The sequence below is a fragment of the Lemur catta genome, chromosome 4, assembly GCF_020740605.2.
Source record: "Lemur catta isolate mLemCat1 chromosome 4, mLemCat1.pri, whole genome shotgun sequence".
Lineage (NCBI taxonomy): Eukaryota > Metazoa > Chordata > Mammalia > Primates > Lemuridae > Lemur > Lemur catta.
Window position 1 is genome coordinate 82105900 of NC_059131.1, and position 13358 is coordinate 82119257.

The 13358-nt window shown below is 40.8% G+C and overlaps 1 protein-coding gene across 1 annotated transcript in view; it reads right to left on the bottom strand.

The window, feature by feature from the left end:
• The window catches only part of CLNK (cytokine dependent hematopoietic cell linker), a 135131-nt gene extending 122055 nt beyond the window's left edge, over positions 1–13076 (bottom strand). The window contains exon 1 of the mRNA XM_045550640.1: positions 13046–13076. Coding sequence (XP_045406596.1) covers positions 13046–13056 — 11 coding nt within the window. The 5' untranslated portion in view covers positions 13057–13076. The remainder of the gene's footprint in view (positions 1–13045) is intronic.
• Between the last annotated feature and the right edge of the window lie 282 nt (positions 13077–13358).

Consider the following 13358-nt stretch of genomic DNA (forward strand, 5'->3'; position numbering starts at 1 on the left):
AATTAAATTATCAACATCTATAGTTAAACAATTTATTTACCATCTTTCTCCAGTAGGAGAAGGGAAAATTACGGGCCATTCTCACTAATATTCATTAATGACTCATTGCACCAACATGTTAAACAATAATAATAATAAGTCATAACCAAGTTGAATTTATCTCATAAATTCAAGTTTTGCTTAGCATTAATCCATTAATATAAATTAATATAAGTAATTTATATTAATATAAATAATATAAATCCATTAACATAAATCATTACATTAATAAAAGGAGAAGAAAACTATATAATCATCTCCATAAAAATAGTAAAATACTGATTAAATTTAATACTTATTTACCATAGATATATTAAAAAGACTCTTGGCAAGCTAGAGTCTTGAAGCTGATATTCAAAGCCTACCTAAATCTGAAAACAAGCCTTGTGCTTTGTGGTGAAACATGAAAAGTTTTCCTTTTAAGGTTCAGAACAAGGGTACCTGCCATCACCACTTTAATTGAGCCTTGTTTTGGGAGCCCTAACCAGTACAGCTAGGTAAGAAAAAAAGTAAAGGAAATGAAGAGGAAGAAATAAAATTTAGTTGCTTACAGAGGATATTATTATCTACATACCACACCTAAAAGAATATATAGACAGATGATTAGCATTGATAAATTCTGCCTGCTGCAAAAACAACAAACATGAAAAAATAAAATTTTGATATCAGCATTCATAATATCAGTAAAACATGTAAAATGCCTAAAAACAAATCTCTTCAAGGATTTTAAAGTCTAGACCTTTGGAAAGAAAAGTATGACACATTAATGAAATTATATTGGAGACGTTCTCTCTGTCCTGTAGTCTCCCTGGAGGTGTACAACATGTTCATGAACTAGAGGAGTCAATATCATAAAAATGTCATTTCTCTTTAAAGTTAGTTGTGGAGTCAAAGTAATTCCAGTTGAACTCTCAATAGGGTTAGTGTGCGTGTATGTGTGTGTATTTTGATATTTACATTAAAGAGTAAGCTTTTAAGAGCCAGTTTGCTGCTGAAGTATAAGTGGCAGGATATAAATTCCAAGATGTCATGGGTTACAATAAAGTTACACTGATTAGCACCTGTGAAGTGACATGGGGTAGACACATTAAACATGGCACAGAAGAGAAAGCCCAGAAAAAGATTAATTTGTGTAAAAACAAAAAGCAAAAACCTTGGTTTATGACAGAGCCGGCACTGCGGATCAGTGGAGGAGGGAGAGCATCTTTACTGTACTGTAATGAGTAGATTATTTATCCATACTAAACAAATTGATCCCCACCCCTGTTCATACCATACACAAATTAATCAACTCCAGACTGATGAAAGACGTAACAGTGAAAGGCAGACTTCATGGTGTTTGGAATTCAATACAGGAAGCTATGATTTCTGGCCAAGACAAGTTTCTTTAAACAACACACAAAATGAATGAATCATAAAGAAAAATTTGTTATGACCCATTGCCTTGACATTATGATCACACAAAGTAAGCATCAAAAGAGAATGACAATTCAAGTCACAAACTGGGAAAAGCATACAAAATAAATAAATAATGCATACGAATCAACATGAAAAGACAAAAAGCTGGGCAGACAAGTGGGCAAAACATTTGAACAAGCATTGCATGCAGAACAGAAAATCTTAATGGCTATTAAATATCTGAAAAGATGCTTAACCACACCACAGTCAACAAGATACAAATTAAAACCACCCACCAGTTTGGTAAAAATTAAAACTGCCAGTATGGAAGGTTGACAAGGTCATGAAGCGACTGGGTCACTTAAACATGCTTGTGGATAAAAGGTGTAAAATGTCATGGCGACTTTGCAGATTGTGACATTGCCTGGTAAAGCTAGAGTTATGCATGCTCTGAGCCCCAGAAATTTCTCGGAATATACCCTATATATGGATACTCTGGAATGTGCGCATCAGGACACTCACACTGGAATGTTCTTAGCAACACTGGTGTAAGCGATATCTAGGAAACAGCTCAAATGCCCATTGACTGGACAGGGGATAAATAAATAGTGTTCTATTCACATAAGGAAATACTATATGTCCATGAAAATGAAGGAATTATGGCTATCCACGATAGCATGTATTATCTTTGGAACGGAAATGGGGGCAGTCATAAAACAGATTGTAAAACAATAATGACTAATATTTACATAGCTCATACTATGTTCCAGGAACTGTTTTAAATGTCTTAAATAAATTAGCTCATTTAGTTCTCATAAGAACACTACAAAGCAGAAGCTATTATTATTTCCATCTTGCAGATGAGAAAACAGGCACCATGAGGTTTACTAACTTGCTCAAGATCTCACAGCTCATAACTGGTAGAATAAATTGTCAAAGCCAGGCAGTCTGGGTGAAAAATACATCTTGTAATATGATTCTCTTGGCTGAAAGCCTCAAAAACAAGCAAAACCAAAGATTTTTGATGATATAAACTAAAAATCAAAGCAAGCGAATAATTAACCCAAAATTCAGAATAGTTTTTCCGCAAATGAGGGGCTGTGATTGTGGAAGAGTGAATGAAACCATCAAAAATAAGATCATTTTTAAGAACAGAGAATGGATACACATATCTTAACTGTTTTATTGTTCTTTATACCTTATGCATATTTTATAATTATTCTTTTGTATCTAATCAATATTTAAAGCAATTAAAAAATAAAAGAAAATGAAACCTTGCCAAAGATGGTAAAGAAATGCTTCATGTTTCTTCTTCATAAAACTTCTTGGATCTTCACAGATAGACTCTTAGAAAAGCCTACAAAAGCTGAACTGGATGTAGAGTTTTTGTTATTCAAAGAATTTTTGTTCAAAAAAACAACAATGGCAACAAATGGCACCATAAATGCCTCTAATTGCAGCCTATCCAAAAAGAAACATTGCAGGGCAGCAGAATCTATCCCGCCAACATGGGATTTTAAAAATTACCACAGGGTTTCACAATTATAATATATTGAATTTTTATCAAAATTCAGCAGTTTCATATAGGGTAAAAATTAGGCATTTATTGCATATTGAGTTTTTCACCTTTTATAGTTTCATAAGACTTGTGCTCAGTTACATACTTGGTAAGGATAGACCAAGAGATAAAAAAAAATTTGATTGCCAAAAGTATTTTATATGTAATAAATAATTTTGCCACAGTGAAAAAAAATTACCACCCAAATTCAGGCTTTTATTCTCTGTCTGGTTTTGCATTACAGCTCCTTCTTTTCCCCGCCAATAGAGAGATATGAAAAATTAAATTCCATCATCTATCATAAGTAGTCAAGAAATTATCTCTCCAATTACTTAGAATCAGCTTTTAAGCAACAAAAGTCAATTTAATGTTACTCTTCACATTAAATCCAGATAGAACTTTTCCAGTTGCTGTAATTACTTATGAAAATCTATCCCCACTGTCTTCTCCATTTGCTGCTTGGTGACATCTCACCATTCCCCAAGGTCAGCTCACATGTCACCTCCTCTGTGAGGTTGTCTCCTCTAAGACCACACACCTGTCCCCAGCGTTTGCTCCCTAACAGAATAACCACTCGCTCCTCTGGGTTCCCTTAGCACTTTGCACACGCTTGAAACAAAGGATTTCTTGTTAGCATCCTGCTCACCCAATATTAGTTGTCAATTCATTGTCATTCTCATCTAGAATGAATGTTTTCAAGGTGGAATATGAAGTCATATGAATCTCTAAATTATATCCTGAATATCTAGCAGCTAAGGGCGTTCCATGAAGCAATGATTGTGATGATCATAAAAACAGCAGATAATACCTGCTCCAGTCATTTATTGCCTAACACACCCCTCCAAAACTGTAGCTTAAAATGACGATTTATTTTTATCTCTCCCGCTTCTCTGTTGGGTGGTTTCCTCCTGGGTTCTCTGGTGGTTTCATTCAGATGGTTATCTCAAGGCTGAACTGGGCTGAATGCCCAGACCAGCTCCTTGGCTCTCATGTCAGGTGCCCAGGGCCCCCCAACCTCCGTATCTCTGCATGGGGTGTCTCCCCAGGGCTTCTCCACGTGGCTTAGGCTTCTCACAGCAGGGTGGTTATAGCATGTGGTTTTGGCGGAAGCTGGCTGCAAAGGCAGGAAGCAGAGTGGCCGGCCAGCTAAAGACTACGCCCAGGCCTGACACAGTGCCCTGTCTGTCACAGTCTGTTGGTCAAATTGTTGCAGCCCACACAAGTTAAAGGAGGTGGATGCGTATATAATAGACTCACCTCTGAATAGGGAGTGTCCAGGTCACATTGCAGAAAAGCATGTGGGATGGGAGATATCGCTGTAGCCATCTCTGGAAAGTATAATTAGCTATAGCACGTGTGGAAAGTTCCCTAGGTGCCAGACACAGTGCTGAACATACTGTGTGCATTAAGTCACTCAATCTTCTCAACAGCCCCTTGCGATAGTTACTGTTACTCTTTCCACTTAATAGATAAAGACAATGGGGCTCAAAGAGACTAAATAAGTGCCTAAAATGTCACAGCTGGTGTGTAGTAGAGCTGGTATTTCCATCAGACCGCTCCAGAGCCCACATTCTTTTTTTTATAAATTTTTTTTTTTTAAATTTTTGAGACAGAGTCTCACTCTGTTGCCCGGGCTAGAGTGCCGTGGCATCAGCCTAGCTCACAGCAACCTCAAACTCCTGGGCTCAAGCAATCCTCCTGCCTCAGCCTCCCGAGTAGCTGGGACTACAGGCATGTGCCACCATGCCTGGCTAATTTTTTGTATGTATATTTTTAGTTGTCCAGCTAATTTCTTTCTATTTTCAGTAGAGACAGGGTCTGGCTCTTGCTCAGGCTGGTCTCAAACTCCTGAGCTCAAACCATCCACCCACCTCGGCTTCCCAGAGTGGTAGGATTACAGGTGTGAGCCACCATGCCCGGCCCAGAGCCCACATTCTTAATCACTTAAGTATTTATCTTTCCCACCATGGGAGACAAATAAATATTTATTATCTCCTTTCATGGATTAACTTAACAGAATTCTTAAAATATCAAAATAAAAGCTCTCTTCTATCCAAATTATGGAGAAGAACTGAAGGCAAAAGTGAAGAACAAGCAGGCTGCACTGACATTTAGCTTGTGGTCAGGACTCCTTTGCTCTTGTTTGTGACCTGGTCTTTCTTGACCCAAAATTCTGAAATTGCAGGCAGCCAGGCCTCTAGGAAATCCCTTTTTCTCTTTCCAATGGATACATTTTCTAGAGCATCCTGATATTGGCCCCAAATCATATCTAGCCAAAACTTTTGGCAATCATTTGGGTATCAGATTCACTTGGATTTGACCAAAACTTTTCATGATATCAACTTTCCTCTCTCCCTGTGTCTTATCTGTAGGGGGATATTGGCTAAATGTAAGGTATAGGCATGCAAGTGACTGGTGGTTTGGCCTTTGTGGAATACCCAACGAGTTTCTCTGTATGTTTGCATAATCAAATACTATGTTTTTGTTATAAATTGTCATTGTGGATCAAGTTCTCCAAATCAGGCTTCGCTTATAATATTTCCTTGGGTGATTACTTTTGTTGATTTCCAGGTAATAAAACGCAGTGTTTTAACATTTGGAAATGATTATATTAATAGAGTTTGTCAAATTAGTTCATGAGTTGTATTGTTTTTGAGCAGTGGAAGAATATAAATATGGGATGCCTAAATGATGAAAGACTGGATAGCTATAAAAATGACTCAGTAAAATTGGAAAATACTTATGATACACTAACTTAAAAAACAAAATAGAATACATAGTTATATAAGAATGCCTAAAAGAGAATGCCCAATAATGGTAACTGTTTTTCAGTGGTTCAATTGGCTATCACTTTTTATGTATATATTAATATTTTTATATTTTTAAATATCCTACAATAAATATACAATACCTATGTGATAACAATAAATTCAAACATAAAATACATCACAGCCTTTATTATTCTTTGTGACATAAAAGACCATAACCATGAAAAGTCCAAGCTTGGGGAACATTAGTAGGACACTAAGTTTGTTTAGCTGAAATTTTCCCAAGTGGTGATAAGCTAGTTAAGTCTGCTAGTTCCACCACCAGCTGGTAATTTTGCCATTAAGAGAGAAGGAAGGATATCTTAAAACTTTCCACTCCCCCCGTCCCTGAGCATCTTCCCTGAGTCTCAGAGCCAGTCCCACCTGCTGCTCCTGCAAGCGCATCCCTGGCCATGTCTGCAACCTCTGGCAAACTCTCTCCCTGGATCTCAGCCATGTTCGCTCACAGCTTGCAGCTTTTTAATTACCAGCCAACCACGAAGCTGAATCCTAGCTATGTGACTTTGATAGCATCAGAGGACAGGCCTGGTTGGCTCGAGAGTTGGTTCATAATTACTTCTGGGTAACGAGGAGGGTAGCCATCCTGACTACTCAGCTGAGTGTAGGACTCTGATCTCAGGGTGCCAGAGTTGCTGCTTCTCGTTTTCTCTAGATTCAGTGGGATTTACACTTATTAATTACTGCAAATCAAAATGAAGATGTTCCCTGAGGTTGACGGCAGGGGTTATTCACACATGTCATGAAAGAAAATAATGACCTGTAGTTTACATGGAGTTTTATCATTCATACGTATAGAGAGAAATATCATCTATTGGGCATCTTGTGTGTACCAGACATTGAGCTAAGTCCTTTCAAGAGGAGCTCATATGAATCCTCACCCAGGGACGGAATAAGTTTTACTGTGTGTGGTTTTGAAGAGAAAATATGCTTCTAATGAGCTAAACAGTAATTTGGTTTGATGTGTCCCTGATGAGAAATACATGAGGGCGATGTTCTTAGTCATCGTGAAGCAGTTCAATATGGCACAAGATCATGGATTTTGGAGTCAGAGATACGTGGGTTTTACTCCTGACTCTGCATTTGGGAAGGTTGTTATCCTAAGGTTAGTCTTATATGGCAACATGAGAAGGGTGTTTTAGTGCCAAGAAGCCAGAAAATATGACATAGATCCTCATGCAGAGTGACTAGTCAAATGACCAGAAGAGGTGGCCAACCATTTCTGTCATCTCTTCACACTTTCCTTCTCATAACTGGACGCTGAATTCAAGTGAGAAAAGTATTGCCTGGAAGTATCATTATTTTTGCTTAGTAAAATGTATGGGGTCAATAATTAATATTGACTTGTAGCAAGTTTTGTTGATATCAACACAAAGGTACATTTTCTTGCTGTTTCCTAACCCACTGCCTCAAGGTTGTCAGCACTTTATCCTAAAGAGTGTTTGAGCAGAGTCTCAATTCTGACTCACAGAACTATTGCTAAGGGAATTACAGCCATGTGTGGAAGGTAGACTCCCACACCTCCAAGACTCTTTACCTCTAAATCTCTATTTTACTGTTTTCTTTTTCACCATCAAAACTCTTTACAAAACAAGAAAATATGAAAGCTATGTTCCCCGATGCAAGAAAAGAAACACTAGGTTATTGCCAGATAATTTGAACCTGTGTTCTCATGTAATGCTAGACTATTACGGCAGAATTGCGTAGCGTATAACAGCTCACATAGCATTGCCTGCTGGGGAACATCACAACACAGCCTGCGCTAATACTCCTAGAGTATATAGTGTTAAGTTTAATCTTGGTCATAAAACTGCCTCATAAAACTCTATAGGCAACAACTTAAATGTCCAATGCCAAGGGCACGATAAAGTAAACCGCCAGATAAAATACAGGTTCACCATCCTTGATCCAAATTTCTTAGGTCCAGGAATTCAGAATCTGTGGATTTTAGAAAAGTACTATGGTGCATATGCTGTATACTATGCAATATCCCCAGCGAGGACTGGAGCAACCCCTGACTGTTAAACACACTAATATTTCTGTAGTGAAACATGCGGATGGTCACACTAATTGGGATAAATGAAGAACACACATTACTTCACCTCCTTGCAGGTCAGGTTTTGCTGTCAAATTAGGTACACATATCTTTCAGTATTTCCAAGCTTTTTGACTTTGAAATTATGGAAAAGGGGCTGTAAAGCTTATTTATGTAGTAGCTTTAGCACACCATGATTTTGAAGAAATTAATAATGTGGGACAATGCTCATAATATAAAAACATATTATTGAATGAATGACTTAATATGAGCTTTAAAAGTAGATTTCCTAAAATTTTAAAATCTTACACATAGGTATAGAAAAATGACCTGAGAAATCTTAGGCAGCAGGGTTGTACTGGATTTTGCCAATGAAAAAAACTAGTTTGCTTTTATACTTTTTTTTTTTTTTTTTTGAGACAGAGTCTCGCTCTGTTGCCTGGGCTAGAGTGAGTGCCGTGGCGTCAGCCTCGCTCACAGCAACCTCAAACTCCTGGGCTCAAGCGATCCTCCTGCCTCAGCCTCCCGAGTAGCTGGGACTACAGGCATGTGCCACCATGGTCGGCTAATTTTTTCTATATGTATTTTTAGTTGTCCAGATAATTTATTTCTATTTTTAGTAGAGACGGGGTCTCGCTCAGGCTGGTCTCGAACTCCTGACCTCGAGCGATCCACCCGCCTCGGCCTCCCAGAGGGCTAGGATTACAGGCGTGAGCCACCGCGCCTGGCCTATACTTTTTTTTTTTTTTAGCATTATTTCAAAGTGGACACTTGGGGGGGGGGGCCCTTCTCCCATTGGTCCCCAATGTGGGGTGTATAGCAAGTGACTTTCACTCAAGTTCTGCCTGGCCAGTGCAGGGACCTGGCTTCCAGGAAAGGGGCTGGATGCAATCACTCTCATGACCTTGTCTCTTCCAAAACACTCAGAACTGCAGCCTCAAGGTTCTTATCAGTTCTGTCCAGAATGATGAAGAGATCCTGGAAACCAAACCCCAAGACTCCTTTGTCCAGCCCTCATGGGGTAATGTCTGCTCTTCTCCGGCAGCTTTGTGTAGCTTAATTGATTGTTAGGGAAGCTGCGAGTTGTGTTGCACGGAAAGTCGATGCAAAGCGGCCTGCTAATTTCAGAAGCAATTTAGAATCATGACGCCGAGGCCCCTTCTTAGTTCTTGTAGAGTTTCTCCATCACTTTCTATGTAATACTAAAATGGCTAACATTTTTTGAGGGCAGGGACTAGATCTCATTCATCTTTATAAGGGAGGCACCTCATGTAAATGAACTCAGTGTCTCACTCAGTTCAGTGTCCAACATAATATATACTTAGTAAATAAATGCTTTTCACTGGACTGATGATGTTATATCAAAATACATGTACATATGCTTATATGTGTATACATACATGTGTGCACACATATACATGCATAAGTACACATACATACACACAAGGAGATGGTATTAGAAGGTAGGGTGTTTGGGGGGTGATTAGGTCATGAGGGCAGAACACTTAGGAATGAGATTAATGCCCTTTTAATAGAGACCCCAGAGAGATCCCTTGCCTTTTCTACCACGTGAAGACACAGCAAAAGGACGGCCATGTGTGAACCAGGAAGCAGGCTCTCACCAGACACCAAACCTGCCAGTGCCTTGCTCTAGTACGTCCCAGCCTCCGGAATTGTGAGAAATACATTTCCGCTGCTTGTGAGTTATCTAGTCTATGACATTTTGTTAATAGCAGCCCAAGCAGACTGAGACAGATAGTGAGGAATTAGTCATAAGTACAAAGATCATTCAGGATTCCAGGTTATAGAATTGTAAGATGTCACTTTCAACCCTGGCTGTAGAATAAACTCAGCTGAGCATTAAAATAAAAAGACCAATGTCCAGGTTTTCTTATTTTTTTTGATCTGGGGAAGGACACTGACTTGTTTTCTGTTTGGAGTTTCCCTGATAGTTCTAATGTTCTATCAAGTTTAAAATCCACTGACTTGAATTAACTGGATTAATAATTTTCACAGAGGAAGCGGGTGGGTGCTCGTCCACAAGGCACAGCAGAACAAAACCTCTACCCGTGTATGGGGTGGGGTGGAGCACACATTTCCAAACTACATTTGCACAAAGTCTGAGATGCGGTTGCCTTCTCTGAGTCATATCTGGGCCTCTACCGTAGATGACTTCTAGACTGTGTCAGCAAGGACATGGTGCTGGGAACCACTGTTTTAGCTCAGAGCATCTCAAACTTTAATGTGCCCAGGAATCAACTGAGGATCTTGTAACAGTATGGATTCTGCTTTAGTATGTCTGAGTTGGGCTGCATACCTGGAATTTTGCATTTTTAGCAAGTCCCTCCCCCCCACCTGGTGACGCCTAAGCTGCTGATGCACAGTCTGCACTTAGACTAACAAAACCCCGCAGGTCAGTGCACGCTGGACAGGAAACCATGAAGGGTAACAAGGTGCAGGATACTAGGGTAGCTTGCTTTTTATTCATCTGGTACCAGTTTATGCATTTCCCTTTAATGTGTAAGTGTACTGGAAGGAGGTTCTAATTTTAATATTTACTTTTCATTTGGGGACAGGCCCCAGCGGCCCTATATGGATTGGCTGATCTGAGGCTGCACAAGACAAAAGAGTAAAGAAGAAATTTGGATTGAAGGGGACTAGGGAAGGAAAAGGTTGCTTGGAGCTTTGGAAAAGAAGCAGAAGCATTATTTAGCAAGCCACATCCCTAAAATCGTGGTATGAGATAGTCAAATGCGTAGGCTCCATGTCGGCTGGATCTAAGAGAAAAAAGCTAATGTTTGTTAAGTGATGATGGTTTGCCCTCTCCTCTGGTGTACATATTGCCTGCTTCATACTGAGATGATGGTAAAGCTGAAATAATAACTCTACCCTTTGAAAAGCAAGATCAGAAGACATTTCCAAAAAGAGGCCAACTTCCTGGCTAAAAAACAAAGTCACCTAAAATCCTCATGAAAGGGAGAGACTTATTTTCTTTATAGACTAGGCCGTTGGCACAGATTAGAATCACCAAAAGATATAGAAGCAGAGACAAAAGGGTAGGGAGGTCTCAACGACACAGGCAGAAGGAAGCTCACAGCAAACATTGCCAGAATTGTCAAAGTGATCCCATATCACCCCTGAAGCAGGGAGTGAGTGTGAAAATAAACCCTGCTGCAGTGGATTGAATGGTGGCTCTAAAATAAATACGTTCATATCCAAATCCCTGGCTCTTGTGAATGTGATTGTATTCAGAGAGAGGGTCTTTGCAGACGTAGTTAAGAATCTGGATAGAAATCATTTTGGATTATCCAAGAGGGCCTTAAATCCAATGACAACTATCTTTATAACAGAGAGACAGAGGGGGATTTGAGATGGGCAGAAGAGGAAAAACTATCGATACACATGTGAAACAGAGGCAGAGATTGGAGCGACGCAGCCACAAGCCAAGGAGCACCTGGCACCACCAGCAGCTAGAATTGGCAAGGACGGATTCTTTCCTTGAGCCTTTGAAGGGAGAGAAGCCTTGTTGACCCCTTGAGTTTGGAATTCCGGCTTCCAGAACTGTGAGAGAATAAATTCCTGTTGTTTGAAGCCATGAAGTTTGTGGTCATTTGCTATGGCTGCCCTAGGACAATCATATACCTGCCTTACTATTTATTCCATCAGCACGAACCTTTAATGCATCTAGCTTCTACTGAAATTGCTGCTTGCCACATTTATTCCCCAATTATAACTTTGGGGCTGAGAATTCATCCCCTTTGTTGTGCAACTGCAGATTAACTATCATCTCACCTGCATGGACACTAGCCTGACTCCTTGATTGTGTCTCTTTGTTTCCCACAGAACGCAGTGATGGAAGGAGCACTGGATTTGGAGTCAGGCAGACTTGAATTCCAGCCCCATCTCTATCAGTATGTTCTGTGCCATCTCGGACAAGTCACACAGATAAGGAAGCTAATGCCCAGAGAAGTTAGCAACACCTGCCATGCAGTCCCGCTGTCAGGACTGAAGAGGAAGAGGAAGCCACAGCGCCTGGCACAAGGGAGGTGCTCTGTGAGTTTAGTTCTGGGTCACACGAGGAACCCATCTGTGGACTGTGTGCCAGGAGCTCCCGTTACACTTTTCACGGCAAGAGGAAAAGAACTAGACCAAGTTTGCCCACTTTGGGGGCCTGCTGGTGTCAGGTTGCTCAGCCTGGACACCCGTGGGCGTCTGTGGGCAGCTGACATGCTGGGCTGCTACAGTCCCTGCTGCTCCCTCCATGTCTCTCTGAACCCCAGCTCTCCACCGAGTGTCCTCCTGAGGGACACAGCCATTGCCTGGTCACCCTGCGCTGTCTCCAGGCCCCCTCTGGGACCAGGAGACCCACCCAGGAGACAGGCTCCTCCTCGGGGCCAGATCTTGCTTTCCGGAGGGCTAACTAGCTCCTTGATTATCCAGAGGGAGCATCCCCAATATCATACAGCTCGAAAGTGACAGGGCAATGGATCTAAACTAGGTCTGTCTGACTCTGACACTCATGGTCTTGCTAGTGCCCGCTCTCTATTGCTAATTTCTCACCAAAGGAGAATAACGACGGTATCTTTCCAACCAGCCAAATAAACAAAACAAATAGATAAGCAGATTAATTTTGAAATTAGTACACCAAATCTTCTCAATTTAAAAGTTTTCTTTTTTCATTATGAATATTTCTTAAAGCTTTAAGGACTGCTCTCTTTTTACTATATTCCTAGACATCAGGTACAGGATGGTGTTTTTGTTTTGGTTTTGGTTACACACTTTTTTATCCTAAACCGACACTCAAGTTGTCCACAAAGAGAAAGTTGGACTCCGGGTTACCTCCTGTGAGAAAAGTGTATAAATCACTGTCCTCTTACTTGTTCCTTCTCACTCATGGGTGTTAAGTGACCGAGGGTGTTTCTGGGTGCCCTTCTGATAGCTGGGTGCTGGGATTTCTCGTCTCAGCATGCTGGGTGAGAACAAGTGGTCTGCTCACAGCGAGGTGCTGTTACTGGAAGAGGACCTCTCCGAACACCAAAGCACATCAACCCTGTCCCCTCAGGAAATCCCCTCCCCGCCGCGTAGGGGTGGAGACCACATTGCACCCTTCCTCAGTTTGTCTTCCAGGATCCGACTCCTGTCCCCAGTAAGAGAAGGGAGCTGGGGTCTCAGAGATATCACAGTACTTACTGTCTGTTCATAGTTCTTGGCACCCGGAAAATAAGAGGGGTCTTCAACTCAGCCTGTGGAAACACAAGCAAACTCGTTACCGGACCTTAGGCATCATGTTTTAATCTACCACTGTCACATCTTGTTAAAATCGGATACAGGTGTTGTTTCAGAGAAACTAACAGGCAGAGAATCAATCCAGGTCAATAATTGGTTTGTTTCTGGAACAGATGGGGGAGGGGACCTTTTCCCTGACATGCTGTCCTCTTTCTGTCAGCATCCATCACATCTGCCCCCGGGAGCTGAGCAAACGTATACGGAGCCTGGTTTTCCC